This window comes from Cucurbita maxima, unplaced genomic scaffold (assembly GCF_002738345.1).
Source record: "Cucurbita maxima cultivar Rimu unplaced genomic scaffold, Cmax_1.0 Cma_Scf00030, whole genome shotgun sequence".
NCBI classification, from domain to species: Eukaryota; Viridiplantae; Streptophyta; class Magnoliopsida; order Cucurbitales; family Cucurbitaceae; genus Cucurbita; species Cucurbita maxima.
In genome coordinates this window covers 1,742,395-1,762,915 of record NW_019272046.1, presented here as the reverse complement: position 1 = coordinate 1,762,915, position 20,521 = coordinate 1,742,395, and the positions used below count along the sequence as shown (strand labels likewise).

General features: G+C 35.2%; 1 protein-coding gene across 2 annotated transcripts; it reads right to left on the bottom strand.

Annotated features, from left to right (window-relative positions):
* Positions 1–426: 426 nt before the first annotated feature.
* On the bottom strand, positions 427–20,428 carry LOC111465940 (cleavage stimulation factor subunit 77). Of its 2 annotated transcripts, none has more exons than XM_023110420.1 (24): positions 20,293–20,428; positions 20,064–20,149; positions 18,664–18,744; positions 18,475–18,537; positions 17,317–17,426; positions 15,596–15,696; positions 14,883–14,944; positions 14,634–14,774; positions 14,264–14,392; positions 13,639–13,685; positions 12,953–13,016; positions 11,305–11,425; positions 10,931–10,989; positions 10,785–10,853; positions 8,285–8,425; positions 7,916–7,980; positions 7,138–7,234; positions 6,164–6,223; positions 4,422–4,574; positions 4,150–4,216; positions 3,971–4,072; positions 2,650–2,814; positions 2,064–2,279; positions 427–1,123 (listed from the first exon to the last, which is right to left on the bottom strand). In XM_023110420.1, the coding sequence occupies exons 2-24, from the start codon at positions 20,088–20,090 to the stop codon at positions 960–962; spliced, it is 2,304 nt and encodes a 767-aa protein (XP_022966188.1). In that variant the 5' UTR covers positions 20,091–20,149; positions 20,293–20,428; the 3' UTR covers positions 427–959. The 2 variants fall into 2 exon arrangements, with proteins under 2 accessions (XP_022966188.1, XP_022966187.1); XM_023110419.1 differs by having other exon boundaries at positions 960–1,123; positions 20,255–20,417.
* Between the last annotated feature and the right edge of the window lie 93 nt (positions 20,429–20,521).

The window sequence follows — 20,521 nt, the reverse complement described above, 5'->3', positions numbered from 1 at the left end:
AGAGGGTTGGAAACTCTATTTAGGTTACTCGATCACCAACCTAACCCAACTCGTATACACTCCTAACAGAAGATGGTAAAAGAAAATTTTCATATCGATAAACAAAACTGAAACCAAAACTCGTAACCAAACTACACAGACCTAAGCATTCTAAACCCGTACTCGAAACCGAAAGGCTCAAAATTTTTCCATATTCAACCAAAGAAAGTGAGATGAGATCGTGTAGTGAGCGTACACTAAATTTTGGGTTGGTTGAGTTAGTAATATGAACAACCCGAATAAAGTTTACAATCTATTTCTTTTTCTTTTTAATTATTTTTTAAAAATCCTATTTATCCAAAATACAAACAAGCCACTCCAATAAAGGGATCCGACATTCAAACCACTTCAATACATGAAAGTAAGTTAAGACTCAAACCATTCAAATTATTTTCGAACTAGATATTACATTGTTCAGTTTGGTTCAAACACCAACATTTTTCGAGTAATAAACATGACGAATTTCTATTGCATGTTCTCACACAATGAGGAACGTCTTCAAGCCGAACTCGACCTTCGAGCAAAAACAATAATGCCATCGTGCTTAATGAACAAAGTAATTTGTAGAATGCCGACCCCAGAACTATCCACTCTTGTAAATAAAATTCTAGCTTTTGGCTTCATGAAAACCTTGTCTAGCAAGAAATTAACGCATAGAACGGTCGAATACGAGACGTAAAAGGGAAAAAAGAAGAAAACTTCTATGAACTCTAATCTAAAATCAACTCCAGTGCATTCATCATTCTAAACACAGGGCTTTCTCAGGAAAAGAATAATTATAGAAGCTATGAATGTAGCAAGCATAAGATGGTGAAGCCAATTGATGATTCTTCTAGCTTCTCTAAAACATAACTTTAATGGAATATTAGAGTATCTATTATCAACTAAATGCAAATATTTAAAAATAAAATTATATGAACTCAACCAGTGCTACCAGATAGATCACCAGAAATAGCACTACCATAGGAAGCAGAACCTGTTTGGGAAGAAGTAGCACCTCGAGCTTTCTGGATTTGCCTTATCCTGAAGAAATCTTTAGGCAATGGCTGACTCTGGACTGTTGTACTTTCATTATCCTCTTGTCCTATCAACCAATCAACAAACACCACGTCTAGTTATAACAAGATCAATGCTAATCTTAACAAAAGATTATGTAAAATATGGAAAAGGGAGACTCGAACTCGGCCCAAATCCAAACCCAACTAACACAATAGGTAAACTTCACAATTCAAATGGAATAAAAGAATAGTCTAAAGGAAGTGTTAGATTAAAAAAAATATATATACATTGTTTGATCAAATTAGTCAGTGAGATCCCACATCGGTTGGAGTAGAATGAAACACATTTTATAAGGATGTGAAAACCTCTCCCTAGCAGACGTGTTTTATAAAAACCTTGAGGGAAAGCCTAAAAATGTGAGAAAATTCACCTAACTTTTCGATCTTTAATAGTGATTTGAGATAATATCAGAACAACGAATTCCTATGCTGGTATTACTGTTTCATTTTTTATTTATTTGAATACTAATCATGTTTTTGAAGCTAATGACTAAATTCACTATATCTATGAGTGCTAGTTTAATAGAATCCAATACAAAAGATTATGCTAGCCATATCATGAGTGCTAGTTTAATACATCATCAATCGTTAATGCATCCACTGGAATTCGATACAAATTCATTTATATATCTGACAGTTTCAAACTGTAGGAACCTAATAGAAAAATATGGTAACTGCTAGCTAATCCTAAAATAGTCTAACAGTCCAATCACTTAGAAGAGACATAATTGATCACATTATTTTGATAATCGAATTAAGTTAAATTACAAATGTTAGAACAATTTGACACGATAAAAGGTAACAGAAAGTGAATGGTTTGACGAAAAGTAGAATGTCATGGCCTATAAAGGGATTTCAGCCACGTTGTACCGAATAGATAATATTTGCTCAAATAAGCATGTTATGTAAAGGTTAAGGGTAGCATAAACCAACGGAAACTGTAAACAGAGAAAATAAAGGACATACTGTCATAATCTTTTCTCTTTGCTGATTGTCTATCTCTGGTATGCTTTAGGGAGGAATTTGAAAATGCATGAGACTTGCTTGTACAAGAATCACTAGTGGTAGGAACAGGACCAGCCGAGCCTTGTGCTGGTGTTGCCCCTGATTTGACCGAAGGAACTGTAGGTATGTCACTCTCTAGACAAACTGATAGTACAATATCAACATCTGGGGTCGGACCTGAAAATTTCAGGAGATCAACGGTGGTTATTGTTTAAGATGCAGTTCAAGTATGAACATGCCAAAAATGCAAAGATCACCGGCCGGTATAGTACGCAACAGGTAACTGACATGAACAGAAATCAGGAAATAACAGTAGATATCATGACATGCCTGGATGATTAGACCACCAAGTTCCCAGCCTCTTGTAGAAAGAGTTCATAAAATAAGGCTATTAACGTTCGAGTGAACACTGCCTATCTCTTTTTTCTTATTTCACAAATAATAATAATAGTAAAATAAAAATAAAAGACTTGAAACAATCATTCACAATTAAACAATCTTGAAGCATTTAATTGCCTTCAAAAGAAGACATAATAAGAAAGGTTACCATCAACGGCAGGTAAGTTAGCAAGAAATGCTATTAATGCAGCTGGTGTTGCTTTTAGTATTTCGTCAAATACATTAGTTGGTCCTCCACTCACAACGGAAGCAGGATTTGATAAGGTGATAGGATTAGCAGGAAGTCCTGAAGCTGTTGCAGTTGGAAGAATTCCTGTCACCACCACCAAATGAAGAGCAAGTTTGGTAAAATCAAATCAAATAATCAATTGGTATTGACGTTTGAACATGGAATTGCCTATTTTTAGCAGGATATTTGGAGTTACTCATAAAATCCAACGAAAAATATTTTTTTCACGGAGTGTTCTAGTATTTCAGTAAACATCATTCATTACATACCTAATGTCTTAATCCGCCAAACATGTTCATCAGCTCAACTTAATATTATATATATATATAGATATAGATATACGCTTACTATGTCAAACCTCTGTAAGGCATATGATTAAATGAATTTTCCCAAGTTTATCTAATGGTATCACCAAACTAAGAATATCTGACTCTGACTTCTACTTACCTAACTGCGAAGTATTCAATTTGGGCCATTTTCACTCATTTTTTTCCTTATAGTTCCTCGTAACATAACAATAAAAAATTATTATTATTAATAACCATTCCATCAAAAAATGAGCAGGGAACTAGTAGAGTCCCAGTACTTGGCACTTAATATCGTTAAGACAAAAGACGGTCACAAAAGGATATTTTATAGAATTACTAGCGATGATAAACTGATAATGTTCTTTCCAAGAGTCGTAGGTAAAACTGGTTTAGAAATTTTAGTGAGGCCTCCAGTTGTCCATACTCATTTTATTTTAGAAAGAAAAATGGTCGAGGTGCTGACCCTTTGATATTGTCCGTTTGTACGGAAAGGCAGGGCATGGGAGGTTTAGAAAGGGTTTGCAGTGAGGTAGGGCATTATGTGGACAAATTTTCTAAAACGAGAGAATCAGCTCTCTCAAAAAGCTGGGAGTGTCATCATTGCTCATGTTATTATCAATCCAAGCAGCTAATAACCTTCTCCCTATTGAATAACTCTCTTAAGTGTTAGTGTTAGATGGATTACAAATAGATACCAAACAAATTTTTTATCACAATCCAAAATATTTTGGGAACTACTAAATATTATATAAGATTAGTCAGACTAATTTATAAGAATGAAATGGTTGGTACTAAAATAAATAAATAAATCATCCGACTCCGAAAATATGAAACCACCAATTAAGGCAGTCATATAAGATAGATTATAATAGAACTAGATTAGATCCATATTGCTTAACATTCAGGATAAGAAAACAGAGTTTCGCAAGTACCTAATTTTTGGCTTGGGTCATAAATAACCATCTGAGAGGTATCTGGATAAACAACCTTTGTAGATGGATTTGAATGACTCAGAAGACCAGCAGAACCAGTATCTGAACCAAAAAGAACAGAGCTTACCCAGCAGAAACAGAGATGACCAAAATATTTTTACAAAGAACATTTCAATTACCTAAAAAACCAGCTCCACTAGGCAGAATAGATTTTTCTGAGTTCTTACTCATGTTCTTAGCGAGCCACTGAAGGAATGGAAGTAGAGCCAGTCATATAAAAAGCTTACAAGGAATAAAGTTTATATTCAACATGTACTATCCATGTTTTTGCAGTGTAATAAACAAACGGGTCTGATAAAGGGAGATAACACACTCCCAACAGGGCCTGCTTTTATGATCAAAGGCATCTCTAGCAAATCATACAAACTGCAATGAACTGAATTGTGATTACCTCTTGTCTGGCCAAATTATCCAGATCACTAGATGTGCATGGCCAGAGATCCATAAAACTATACCGGGATACAATATCTTGCAATGAACTTTCCAGTGTTGACGCTCCATCTTCACCCATTTGAGAAAGAGCCTCCTTTCTTCTTTTCTCAACCTATACAAGGTTACAAATATATGAAGAGGTGGGACAACAACATTCTCATTGTTCATATGAGGTGATGATAAAAACAACAATTCATTTTCTCTCACAAAGCTTGGCACCGTCTAAAAGTGATCACAAATGAAATTCAATACATGGTTCAACTACCAAGGTTGTAAATGGTGAGATATTTGTTTCCGTTAAAGAAATACTTTCCTTGAAACATTAATACTTCAAATATTAGTGCCTATCCTTTGTTTTCTTGTCAGGTAGACCCTATTGGCTTTGTATATATATAAATATATAGGTAACAAGAAAATGTATTAATAAATAGGAGAAAAGAAAAATGGGAGATGAGATATTCTCCCCATGTCAAAGTTAATTTTCTTTTAAATTTCCCACTTTGCATAAATTTGAACCAAGTACTAACTTTTAAATACAAAAAGCCTGGGTGAGAGTACACCAAATAGAAAGTGGCCTCGGGTCGAATGTTGACCTGCTCACCGACCCAGTGGTTGAATTTGCGAGATAACCAGCAACTCATCGGAATCCTCACAAATCCAACCTTTCACGATGGATGGAAAGGAAGGCCTTCACTGTTCCATTCAAATCCATATTCTAAGCTTTTCCCCTCAACCAATTTGGAGTTTGGTATCCATTCTTATGGCATTTTCCCGTTTCGCAACTAAATGTCTCCTTGTAATCTATAACGTAAGTTTGACTGTATCCCATAGCTACTAACTTTACCTTATAATATTCTTATGGGGCTCATCCTCACAACTAAATGTCTCTTGGTAATCTATACTGTAGGTTTGACTGTATCCCTAAGCTACTAACCTTACCTTATACCTTTCCAACATTCCATCGACCTTGTACTTTATTGTGAAAGCCACGTACACAAAACTATACTTTTTTCTTTTGGTCTATCCACAACCTCCCACATGTTATTCCTTTCTAGAGACTGCATTTCTTCTCACATAGCATCCTGCCATTCTCTTTTGGATAAAATTTCAGAAATAGTGTCAGATATGGCAATTGAATTTAGACTCACAATGAAACTTAACACATCCTCATTTTGAGTAAAGTCAATTGTTTATCAATGACTGAAGAATATGAACGGATGTTTTGACTTGTATCAGTTCTAAAATGTCTTTCCTTCTAGCATATACTTGAGAGAACAACGAATTAGGCAATGTAGGTGGAGCATATGGTTGAGTTGGTAACTCTACTCGAGTAGGGGTAGACTCATATTCTACAATAGTAGGGGTAAGCACATAATTAGAATTAGTAGCAAGCATAGACTCAATAATTTGTTATGTGGGCTAGTTATTTAGTGTGTCTAAGATTCAATAGTTTCCTAAGGACCCTCTTCAATCTCTATGCTTCCCCCTGAAGGGAGGTCTTAAAGAAGAACGGTTTATGTTTGGTGAATGTCAGCTTAAGTAAAGTGTAAGAATTCCTAGATGTAGGGTTGTAACATTTATACCCCTTTGTGGTCGAGAAATATCCTAAAAAGACATCTTATTGCTCTCTAGGTCTCCATGAACAGACTAATTCACTTCTATAGAGAAAAAAAAAAACAAACAAGAAAATAAAAGTAGTACCTTCAGCATGCTAGCTAGGTCTCCATAAGTTTGCTCAAAATGGACAAACCGTTTCCAAACCTGGAGATAAGAACAAGTAGAATAACTTAGAGAGGTACATATTCCTTTTATAATACAAAAAGACTAAATAAATCCTAAATACCGGATAACAATACATGAAAATAAATCTAACTAAATCCTTAGATAATAAATAAACATTCAAAAAATTAAGGTCAACTACTTCCCTTGAGATTACACAAATATCTCTTCACTTAAGGACATGAATTACACAAATATTTCTTAAATTAAGGCCATTCTTACCGCAACAATCAATAATGAAAATGCATAATAAGTATTATGAGAAAAAAAAACTGTATAGAGAGAAAAAAATCTCATAATTTGGATGAAATTTTCAAATTTACCCATGAATTAGCAGCCAAAAAAGGAGTCAGTAAATTTAAAATAATAACAAATACTTGAGTTCTTTAAAAAAGAGAACGGTTTTGGGACTGCAACCATGATCAAGGGTGTGAACGTACAATGTAAAATTAGGACTAGAAAAACAACTTAAAGCATGTTAATACATATGCATCGGCTACAAACTCTACTGCTTTTCAATGGTACAGTTAAAGACTACAAGAGTCAATAAAATAATTTTTTTATATAGGAAACAAGGAGAAATAACTTAAGTCGTAACCCAAGGCATCAGCATTATGTTAAGAAATCGATATGCACCACACAATTTGATGTACCAACGACATGTTCAAAGGTTAATGTACCAATATGAGTTTGCTATAAAACTGGACAATGAGACAAGGTGGCTAAGCAAAGAAAACAAGGAAACTTAAATCCATTGTTGCTCATTTTGGATAACAAATTACTATACAGCACAGTAGAAAAAGCACTATCACTTTGTTGAGGCTAAAATGTTGATCTTTTGTAACGTGGCAAGCTATCGGAAGTATAAATAAAACTAACACACAAATTTCAGCTACCTCAGTGGATTCCTCTAGAGGCAAGGTACTTAAAGCGCGCTCAAATAAAGCCCGAATATTCCTGTCATCATTCAATCGAGCAAGGAAATCTGCATATCTGTCAAATTACACACATATCAATTGGCACCAATTTTTTGTAAGACATAAAAGAGAGGATTAAAAGTTATGCTGATCTGTAAACAAAATACAGGATATTAAGTTCTGGTTGTTGGCAGCCAATCGAGACCCACCAAATTAAGCTATCCCACATCCTCAATATCTCTCCGATCCTAGTAGTTCTTTTCAAAAGCGCAATAGTTTTATGACTTAAGAAAAAAAGGGTGAAGCTTTTTTTTCAGGCATAAAATGCAAAAATGTTTACAATTCTTTTATATAAGAAATAAAATAAAATATTATTCAAAAAAAGATAATAGAATCAAAGAAACCAGAGATTTTCCAAAAATTTGATTAGAAAATGGTGGGATTTTGAAGAATACCTCAGGAAAAGCGCCCTGCTGGAACATTTTTAGAGTTTTTAGAAGACTGTTCTATCCCCACTAGATATAATCCTATTTCTAACCTTCCAAACTCCTAAATCAAGCAGATACCATACCACCAAAGAGTTACAGCCTTATAGCTTTATTGAAGAAGGACAAAGGGTACTCTGAAAAATGTATTGGTACTCTCAAGAAATGCAGATAAAAATAGTTAACTCGTTGAAATTCTTAATAATTGTCACCATAAGGTCTGGACTTAGTGACAGTTCACAGTTCTAAATATCAGAGATGGACAAACTCACTCAAGAATATACGTGGCTTCATTCATAAACCGTTTCATTCCATCTTCAAAAATATTGTGTGCAATCTGCAGCATCGTTGAAGACAAGTAAATAAGATGATGCACATATTCTTGCTTAGTTAAATGCAACACGTCTTTAATTAATCATGGCCATAGGAGCAAAAATAAATTGGTTTATTCAAAACATCGATGAGCAGAGCATTAAGAGCATATAATCCACATCTTGACCTCACATGAAAATAGAAGCAACTACATTGCTTTTAGCACAAATGGCAACTTTAGAAGTGTAAGAACGACATTCAATTCCTTATCTTAAGTAGAGTAACTGATCAGATCTAGAATAGCATTACCAAAGTGGAAAGAGAGAGACCTTGGGATCCTTGTCGAGACAAAAGGCCATCATAGCATAAGCAACATAAACATGATATGTGCAATTTGGGAACTTGCGAGCATCCAAAAAGTGCTTGCGAGCAGCCTCAACTCCTTCGTTTCTTCTAAGGAAACGGATAAACTGCATCACAAGCAACAAGTCAGGTATACTTCCCATAGAATCCTCAATAGCAAGGCATACAATACATATGCATAGCAAACCATAGAGCAAAAAAGTCTGGGTGCTGAAAATGAAATAATTTGATTTCTTTCCCGTTTCTGCTAGTGACAGGAGATCAGAACTTTTGAAATCCTTGTTTAATAATAAGATCCCACCCCAACCTAAAATCCAACATGATCCATAACATTAATAGTATACTCGTACAAACATTTCAAAGCTGGAATTCATTCCCTCAAACACTAAAGATTTGCCACTTTAAATAGGTTTAGACTTTCATATTCCACGAAAAAAGGGAACATAATATGATTTTCATTTTCCCACAAAACCATGCATCTAAAGCATTCAACATTTTGCAAGTCCTCGTGAAGTGTGAACCATCTATTCAAAGCCACGTCTCGCAATAGAATGTCTCACAAAGAGATTGTGTGATACTTATTATCACCTTCGAGCATGCAGCCAACTCGAATTCGGATTGCCAGTAGCACAACAGCTCTATCTTGCAACCTCCACCCCCATTTTAGAGAGTGGTTTTAGAAAATCAGGTAAGATAAAGTTTTGGAAATCATTTTAGAAAGAAAATATTATAAGCTAGCAAGAAATAAGGTTCAATGGCAACATTGATAGTACTTGAGTATAAATGATTGGCAAGTAGGCATACCCCTATAGTACATTGTGAGGCTAATTGCCTAAAAGGCATGCACATCATAAATGGTGAGAAGTCAAACGCTTACAAAAGTATTAAGAAAATGAAATGAACATACAAAAATAAAGACATACAATGAAAATATGAGTAAACGGGTTGTCATGGACATGTGGCCATGGGCAACACAATTTGGACAAGCATGACAACTCTGTGAGCTAGATTGCAATTGATTTCAGATCTTTGACTTGCTCCCAACTAATCAAAGCATCAGAGATCCCTTTCCACTTCACAAAAAGTTTCTGAACCCACATCGTGGCTTAGCGAGGATCTCTTCTATTTTTGACATCTCAAATTTTTAGCATTAACCCAACAAACTACCCTTGTTCTTGAATTTTTCCAATGTGTTCCAACTCTTGTAATTTGCTTCTTGCCAAAATTTCAACATTCATTGGGAAAAACAAAGAACACAATTCTTGCTTAAGTCCTTCTCATGTATCAATTTTGAATGTCGACATACCAAGACCTCCACCATAGTTCGGTGTGTTGCTAAGGTAACTTTTGATTCCTCCGTAATTGTACTCTTGTGACCCTCTAAGTATTGTTCCAAATAAAAAATGAAATTCTCCAATGTTTTGGCATCACGAGCCCTACAAGAGGGCTTAGGTTCAAGCAGTTTCACTTAGTTGAACTGGACCACACCTAGTCGAACTTGATTTCCCACCGCTCTCATGATAGATTCGCCTTTGTCCTCACAGCATCGGGGCAACTCTAAAATCTTCAGAAAGGTTTGTGACCATCCAAACTATTGCATTTCGGGAGTTGCCTAACTCTTCCACACACTATTACATCTAGGCTAGAGCACTCAAGCTGTCCCCAAGCTCAAAGCTACCTGGTCTCACAGCTTCGGCTTTCAGGGTCTTGACCCTCATCATCAACTCCTGGATGAGCATCTCATCTAAAGCTAGCAATTGTGTCAATCTTATCGACTTTAACAGCAATCTCATCCAAGCGAGATTTCAAATACTGAACGCTGTCAAAGACTTCTCTCAAATAGAACATTTACTCTCTGATCTCATTTAATCTGTCAACATGGGACTTTCCTAACTACTTGGTCTCATTCAATCTGCCAACATGGGACTTTCCTAACTACTTGGTCACATGCATGATTACTGATTCCAATTTTAGGAGTCAACTATCGTGTGGCCCTTTCTTTTCCTATAATCAAGTCAACTAACTCGAATCTGGATCACTAATGGCATAACAGCCCTATTTTGTAACCTCCATCCGGGTTTAGAAAAATAATTTTAAGAAATGAGGTTAGAGAAAGTTTTGGAATATAGTTTAGAAAGTTTCTCAAATGTTATATGCTCGCAACAAGGGACAACATTGAAAGCATACAACCAAGTAAGAAAGGGTTTACAACTAGTCATACCCCGTTATAGTACATTATGAGGCAAATTGTTCATGATAAGCTTGCACATCAAAAATTGCAAAGAATCATAAGGTTACAAAAGCATAAGAAAATGAAATAAACATATGAAAGTTAAAACATACAATGAAAATATGACTAAATAGGTTGTGTAAGCATGCGACCATGAGCAATACGCCTTAGACATGTATGATCATGACACCATGCACGTATGTGGAAGCATTCACAAGCAAAAATGTCAAACTCACTTGAATATGTGTCAGTGCAGTCGCATTAATCCCATCGCCCAAAATGCTTTCATATATCTTCTTTGCCGACTACAATAAAGAATTTAGAGTTAAACAAATAGACAAACTTGATATACAAAATGTTCAAGGAAACCAAGATTCAATGCCTGAAGTGATCCACGAGATTCTTCTAGCTCTGCATAAGCATATTTGAGCATATCTGAGCCTGTATGTAAAATAAGAGAAAAGGTGATTGGAGGAGTAAAGAGGAGAAATGAAACTAGGAGTATAAATACAGGAAACAAAATCAAAATGTTCGAGCTACTTGAGATAATCCATTAAGAAAATACTAATACACTTCACGAGATGACTAGTTTGATGTACACCATATATGCAGAGAAGAAGAAAGAAAGCAAGAAACTAACATATATGCTTGAAAAACACTACCTTGTTATATGAGTAAACCCAGTTTTTTATTAAATAATAAACAAGAAGGCAATGGGAAAAAAATATCTATAGAAAAGAAAAATAATTAACTTACCAGGAAGAGCCTTCAAAGCTCGCTGAAATACTTTAATTGCAGCATCTATTGATCCATTATTTGCATGCCACATAGCATAATCATACCATACATCAGGATAATGGTACAGGTACATAAGACACTGAAAAGATCCAAGTAGAAAGAAGAAATCAATCATTTGAACATTATCAATAAATGGTTATGCCAAGATGAATATATATCTGAAGAGTACGGATAACATCAAACAAAGAGCAGCTTACGCTAGAAGCACATAAAGTGCTTATACTAAAACTAGGTTGGATCATTCTCTCTACCTTTTTTTTCTTTTTTTCGTTTGCAATATGGGATGCTTCCGGAAACCTCTGACCTGAAGACTTGCTAAACTAGCATAACTGACCCCTTTGCGAATGAGTGTGTGAGGCCTCCATTATACATACATAGTCAAGAAACGGTAAAATGGGAAAAAGATGAGAAACAGTTAAGAGTGGGACAACAGGGATTGTGCATTCTGTTGCACTGGGTTGGGGGGTGGATGGTTATTAGGGGTCTGACATGTAACAGTTAGTGTAGAATTTTGTAGACTGTTTCAGTCTTGAGGAGGAGAAGACCAGCTCTCTCAAATAGCTGGGAATGTTCTTGGTGACTGTTTTTCCTTGTCATATCAATCCAATCAGTTGCATAACCCACTATTTATTGAACTATAAATAGAACACTGTTGGTTTCCTCTTTATTATCTTGTTTGTTTATTTTGTATGCGTTTTACGAGTGATTTTCTGTTAGATGCCTAACATAGTGGTATTAGATCATCTTGAGGCAAACACAAAAAATGGCCTAGGAACTGATTGAAGAAAGGATGAAAGGTATTGAGAAAGAAATAGGAGAGATTAAAGAAGCGGTTTAGAGCATGGGAAAACACCTGCAGCATTTCTTCGGCAGAGTCGCTAAGGAAGGGGAATCATCTCATTCGAAGAAGGAAGAAGGCAACAGCGAGTGAATTAAGTTCAAGAAGTTAGAGATGTCAATTTTCTCTAGGATTAATCCTGATTCCTAGTTATTCCAGACTGAGAGATATTTTGAAATGCACCAATTGAGTGATAGAAATAAAATCATAGTATCGATCCTTAATTTTGAGCAGCACGTAGTTGACTGGTACCCTTGGTCAATAATTGAAGGAAGTTTAAGTCCTGGGAGGATCTAAAAACCATGTGGTTTGCTAGATTCTGGCCATCACAAAAGGGAAGTTTATTCGTGAGATTTTTGTCAATTATGCAAGAAGGAATCGTGGCTGAATTTCAGATGAAATTTCAGACATACTCAACGCCGTTGCAGAACTGTCGGAGGATGTTCTAGAAAATACGTTTTTGAATGGGCTTGACCCTACAATTAGGGCTGAAGAGGTGAGTAGAAACCGGTTAGGCTAGAAGAAATTATGAAGCAGACTCAGCTAACTGAGGATTGGCCATGAAAATGGCTATTGATATGATGGGAAGTGGATCGGATATTGCCTTTAGCGAGACCCCATTTCAATAATGTTAAAGAAACAATAAATACTGCAAAATCAACGAACTGAACCACAGAATCACTATTGATGAATGTCTTTGATAACCCATAAATCAGTATACAAATTTAGTACCCATATGCATCATAATAATTTTGAATCATTAGCTACCTGCTCGTATGTGAATATAATCCGCTTGTTCGATGATGTACTGTCTATCCTCTGGGGATTTCCTCTGAAATTAGATCAAATATGTAAGAGAAATTATAATTCAAGATCCCAGTGCAATAGATCAACAACAATACCAGAAGATACATTTAGACACAAAATGTTAATAAGGTTTGGTGTATCCTCTGGGGATTTCCTCTGAATTTTGAGGTCGACTGTCATTTTGTAGATGAAATGATACAATAAGGTTTTGTATCCATAGAATATCTTCAAAAAGACATTAAATGGAGCACAAAAAGATGACCTCTCTAACAAGTTGGGCATGATAAATGTATATGCTCTAACTTCAGGGAAGTGTTGGAATTCTTATATTAATACAATTGTAATTTAATAAAAATATTAGTTGGGTTGTCTTTTATTTTCTTTTTACATTTTCCTACTTAGGTTAACCTTGTACACTTACATGTACATCTCTATATCATTCATAGGTTCACACAAATACAAATATACTAGAGAATAAAGCTATAGCAGAGCACAAACAGCCTAAAACAGAATCAATATATAACAGAATATAAATAGTGCATAAATATATCTTAACAGTATGGTACATCCCAAACGACACAAATAAAAGAGTGACAAAATATTTTCAATGCAAACCAAAGTAACTGACACCCATGGTAGATTCTTACTTTTCAAATGCTATTAGCCTTTTCCATGACATCCATTGCAGCTCTTCCTGTGAGATCAAATTTTAAACACTTGGATTATCTCATAGTAGGATGCTTCAATAATACAGCCTTGCCAGTGTATGTGTCACCGATTTCCAAAGAACAAAGCGAAGTAAGCAATACTTTTAACACTACATTACCACCCAATGATCACAAACAACATAATCAATTTACCATGTATTTGAAATTCTCTGAGGGGAATATCTAGTATCTAACAATCAAGCATCATAAGTTACGTGCATTTAGACTGTAAAAGTTTTTATGTACGAGAAGGGCAGACATGATTCCACAAAAATTTTGGAAAATATGCAGGGATCTTGAAAAGGCTTCGAATTTAGTCTTTCAAAGAAGAGTTAGCTAACGAGATATGATGCAAAGCTTTTCAGGGCAATGATGACATTAAATTTTAGACTATTGTACTAATACAAGAAAAAAGGAGCCACGAAGAGATAGGAAAACTCCCCAATAAGAAAATAAGATAGTTACAGCTTCCTTAAACGCACAATCACATGTATCAGTCACATGCTTGAACAACAGAAATATATGGCCACCAATCACATATCATAGAAAGGAGGAAAAAAATTGCCTTCGGGGAGCCAGTTGGTGGTACAGCAAGCATGTTGTCATCAATCTCATCCACGTACTTCTTCCTCTCCCTATAGACTGCCCGAGCACTATTAAATTTTGGTTGATATTCAGATATTAGTCCCTTTGCCTGCTCCAGAAAATAACACCAATTGTCTTTATTACACAAAGAAAACATACATACATACATACATACATATACATACATATACATACATACATACATATATATATATATAGATTTAACATACACATGCGCGAATGTAGTTAGTTTTTCATTCATCTGGAACATAAGTCCATGAATCCAGCACATTTGCTGCTGAGATCAACGAAAGAAAACATGACTAAAACCAAAGATGAAGGTTACTTGCCAGTTGACGGCTGACAGAATTCTCAAAATTTTCATAATCCCTCCATAGTTGCTCAATGTGATGGGTAGGAGTGATAATAGCTCTCTGGTAGACCTTCCGCATAGCAGTCATACGCTGTGACTCCTCCTGTGAGCTTAGAGCCTATAATGGTGGCACGAACTGAACAACGATTATCTATAATATTAACGAACCACCAAACTCATTATTAAAAGGTGATAAGAAATATATGATATAAAGAGTCCAACAAACCGGAAGTGACTTCAAGAAGGCAATGTATTCCATCCACACGGGGCCAGATGATATGTCAACACCTAGTAGCAAATGCAGTAGTTACAGTTATAATCTGACGCATTCGTAATGGTTAAAATTAATGTCAAAGTTAGGACATTCTTAACTATCAACTCAAAAATTATCTTTTTCTGTTTAATTTATAATATTTGAGGCCTAAAGTTTGACGGGTTTTTATTATATTATCAGTTTTACTTTTTTGGTTAGTTTTTTAATATTGTATTTAAATAAGGAAGAAATAGTAGAAGTTCGTTTTGGTATCCAAATAGGTCACATGTTTGAACCCTATAATCATTTCCTCCCCAATTAATATTCAATTAATTTCTGAACTCACAAGTGAAGAGGAGAGTTAAGTATTGATATAAACTTAAATTTACCATTGTCCATCAATTATTCTCATTAGGAGTTGATTATAAATAGAGTGAGCGGGAGAAGAGGAAAGTTGGCAATTGTTCGACAGGTTAAGGCTCGAGTGATTTCAAGATGTAAGGTCCATTAACCTCAAATTACTTTTAGGTTTTTGTTCTGTTTTACTTTTTACATTTCAACAATATTCTAGTTCTATTTGGTTCTACTGGGTTCTGTTAGAGAACTAAGATATAATTGAAAGCATAATGTGAAACCAGCAGAGCTTTAAAGAGAAGGTAAAAAAAATATCAAGTGTAGATGATCACCAAGATAACTAAGCATAAAATCAAAAGCTTTTCTGGTTTCCTCCTGGCCTTCCATTCCTTTCCTTTCATTGACCTTCTTAATGAATCGGATGTAGCAACGCCTGAATAACGAAAGTAGCAGAAGTAAATTCTTCAATTTAGCCACTAAAAGGAAGCTGACAGAAACAAAAGGTCTTTCCACTAAAAAGGCCATGAACATGAAAAAAGGAACACCAATGTATTCAAGCTACCAAACTTCACTCAGTAAAAATGATTAAAATCTAAATCATGCGTATGTACCGTTTAACTGTTTAAATGGATTTATGGGGACAAAACAGGCAACTTAAACCCACAGTAATAAACAATTAAACAAATCGGCACAGTTATTTATGATATTTAGCTATCTAAGTATAGCATTTGTCCATCCAAAATCCATATATTTTTAATTAACCATAGTATATAGATAAAATTAACCAGAACAATTACCCAGGACAGTTAGTTCCTTTAGATAAAAAAAATTAACACAATCAGTTCCAGACTATTAACAGCGTCAACACGTGCAAAGATAAACATGCTGTATACTCTTTCAGAAAAATTTGACCATGACAGCATGGTTAAAAATGTAGCCAAAAATTCAGTGAAAAACATACTTAGAAAACCATTTTTGGTTTTTTTTTTTTCATTTTTTCATAGTTTGCCCTTGTGAAATTGTGAGATTACATAACAATTTCACGTGCACAATAAGCATTACGTTTATCAGTCACCAAAAATGGTTCTCAAAAGCAGCTCTGAAAACAACAAAAGGCCAATTTTAAGAATAGCCGTCGCCTAAAATTCCAAATTTTTTAAATTTACCTTCAGGCTTCTCAATAAAATTTTGGATGTGTTGCAAGTGTAAATTATTATTACTCCCTTAAATATAAGTGCCTTACTCATCTAGAAAGGCTAACTAAATCCTTAAATACTAGGTAACAATACAGAAAAATAGATCCTAGATATTAGGTAACACTACAGAAAAAAAGAGAGGTTAACTAATTATCTTATTTAATGGGATTACATAAATATTCCTTAAATTAAGGCTAGGACTTACACAAATATTCTTTAAATTAAGGTTATTCCTTGAACACTCCCCCTCAAGTGTAGGAATAGATATCATCCATTCCCAGCTTGAATCCGAACTCATGAAACATTGAGCTAATAAAGTCCTTTCGTTAGTAAATCTCCCAATTGATGTTGTGAGGATACATAACTAATATATACTATTCCATTCTCCAATTTCTCATTGATAAAATGTTGATCAATTTCAATATTCTTTGTCCTATCATATTGGATAGGATTATGTGCAATGGTAAGAGATGATTTGTTGTTGCAATACAACTATATTGAACCTTTTCCCTTAATCTATAAATCATCAAGAATTTTCTTCAATCATAAGAGCTCACATGGCTCTTGCGCAATAGCACGAAACTCCGATTCAACATATGATCTAGCCACCACATTTTTCTTTTTACCATTTCATGTCACTAAATTACCTCTGACAAAAGTACAATGCCCCATCATAGATCTTCTGTTTACTATTAATTTAGCATAGTCAGCATCGGTGCCAAGGAAATTGTTCTATTTTAAATAAGATTCTTTTTCCTAAAGTCCCTTTCAAGTAATGTAACACTTTATATGTTGCCTGTAGGTGAGGTTCTTGTGGATCATGCATAAATAACTAATAGGTGAAACAAAGATCATACCAAAGAGGAATGTGAAGACAGGTCAATAAGCACCGACTAAATATCTGTTTTGTAGCATCATCATTATTAATAATCATGTGTGCCTCCACATATTGCTTCCAATATTTAGCCTGAAGAAAAGTGGATAGTATAAAGATAGAATCTAAAATATATAAAGCTACATCCAACTAAAAAGAAAAAACTACTTTTACCCGTGCATGTGTGAGACAATAAGCTGAGAAACTAATAGATGAGGTAATCAAGTAGGAAAACATATACGCATAGACAGACACAAAGAACATGAACCATAGTATTGGTAGATTTATGCATCCTCAATAACAGGAAAATCATGAGCTTTTCATTAATATGACATAGTACTCACTTCTTCAATCCAAACTTAGAGACAGGCAAAACTAAATCAACGATGTTCATGTTCCATGATTCTATCCACATTATGAAGTCTATAAATATCCTTTTAAACTACAACGTCTTGACCATACTAACCAATTTCTATCTAAGACTATGGTAAGAAACATTCTCTGTCATCCATCATCCTATAGTGATCCTTTAAAACTTCTTTCCCCTATTACAACCTACCAATTTGCAATCATTCCAAAGCACGATGGGCAAAGATGCTTACGTGCTGAGTCGCTAGGCAGGCAATAGAAAATGAAGAGTTAGTGTACTTCCTTCCTGCCATATGGCAGTCCTTGTCTAGATCCTTCTTAAAATTATTTCCTTTTCCTAATTCAAGCCAGTTAGAGATCTTCATTATAATAGATTCTTATTTGAATTTAGAGGAAGTGGATACCCAACCTTGCCCCACTCTGTCGTATACACCATTCTTGGTTTCAAAAATAATTATTCCGATAGAAGCAAAATTAGTAATTTGGTATTGTTGCAAGTTACAATTGTTGATATTAAAGTTGATTACTCTCAAATCTATTTAATTATCAATAATTCGTTGTTCCTTGAATTTTTAAAGGAATACAAAATGTCAACAGAATAATCATCATATGCAAAATATGAGAAGTACTAACCAGCATTAACTAAGCCTATGAAATAGTTACTCTATTGCTGCTCACAAGCTCAACAATAAGCAAGATTTAAGTTTCAAAATGGAGATACTCTAAGTGACAATAGACAAAAAAAAGATATTGAAATATGTAAGAAACTCACAGCAGTGGGATACACCGTCAGCAGTTGCTCATACAATGGTGTTGCCTCCGATATTGGCAAACGCTAACAGGAAATAATTGGATTTAGTGTTAAATCACAGAGGAAATTCAAATTTAAACTTCATTGAGAGAGGGAGAGGTAGATGAGATGAGATGTGATGTGATGTGAAAACTATAGATGATATCACACCTGCGCCTCTTTAGCAACGTTTTCTGCCACTTCAACATTGTACTTCAAATCATCCAAAAGTTTATTACTGGCTGTTTTATCCTGAACATGGACGTTACATGCATAAATAGGTTGTAACACACAATGTAACACACAATGTGCCACACTAAGAGATAAAGGGAAGCGGCAATCCCGGACTTCCTTCTTCCTTCAAAGAAAAACTTACTAAAGGTATCAATCCAACAACAATCATTAGTTAACCATGAGTATTGAATATAGTGTAAAAGGCTCTTGGATCCTTATCCAAGTAGTCATATATTCCACAGATTAAGAATAGTCTATTAAGAAAAGAAAAAAAAAAAAAAAAAACTTCTCAACGATGTTTACAACCTATAGAATAAATCATGTTCGAGTAAGGTCGTAACTTCTCACTGATATAGACAAGACAAATATAAAAAAGAGAGGAAAGTGATCCCAGAGCTCAGAAAACCCAATCCAATCGGCATTAATTACATAGAGATACAATTATAAAATGAATTGGAGAGGGAAGGAATACCATATTAAACTTACCAAATGTCCAAACCAAAGAAACTTTAGACCTTAATCATAAATTCTCAAACAGGAAATTAATTATTTCTAGTATAATTGGAAATTTTGTTAATTTCCAATTATACTAGAAATAATTTCCCTTAAGACTCTTGATTCATGAAATTTTGTTAGACTACCGCAAAAAATTTGTACTGCACGTAATAAAGACTAAAGCAAGTGGACAGCCACAAATCCAACGGGAGTAATACTAAGCATAAAAAATTACAACAAACTCATTATTAGGAAGATCACCGTTGTCTACAATGGTCAAAGGTTCCGACTATCCATCGCCCCTACCAACAATAAGAATCTCACTACCTTCTTTCAATACTCAAGCACACATTACTTCCATGGGCGTAAGTGTCGAGTTACGCTTGTCCAACAAACTAACCATTCAACTGCTACCTTCGCGCCCCTTTCTTTCTTCTAACATACATAAAATATGTCAAATTACCCATGTTTCATGCTCCATGTCATTCACCGCCTTGTTTATACCCATATAGGCTTTTTACTTCACCCTGGAAATCAACTTATTCTACAATGGCTTGAGAAATTGTAGCCACTCTCCTCTAGTTGATTTGAAGTGAATTGCAAGAATATGGACTAGAGGCAGAATTGCGTTTTTGGGCTCAATATAAGAAAGAGACTCAACCTATGCCTAACCTTACAAACATGGCTCCATTGACCCATCTTCTACTTTAAACTACTATGCCTAGCCCTTACTGCACGTCGTTATCCTTACAATCCTCTAGTTTCTGAACATTTTATTTACACAAACATCTCATAATATCCTGAAACATTTTTCAGAGAGGGAGGTTGAAGAACATTCATACCTTTGATTCAGATCCCTCTGATGTCATAATGAAGAGAGTGCGTGAAAATAGAGTTGTGACGGTATAAGTTATACTGGTCTGCTTAGCTGAACAAGAAAAGCAAAAATCAGCGTAAATCCAATAAGCTAAAACAATAAAAACCCATCTGTGCGGCTTGTTAGTTAAATGCGGCTTCTTAGGTGGGAACGAACCAGCACCGGGGTATTCTTAACAAGAGGGACAGACGCACCGTTAAGGACAACCGGACGGCGGCGGTCTCAAAGGCGACAGCAGTCTGTTTCCGCGATTAGGGTTCGTCGGGACCCTCGGGTGAGGAAGACGGAGCGGCGGATCGCGGGTCGGTTCTTCCACTGTCCCGTGAGTTCGCCTCAGCCAGCGTACGGCCCGTGCCTTGCAGCCCGCGCTCAGACACCGACGCTGGGCCGTTATCAATCCCGGCCCAAGAACAGCGACACCAG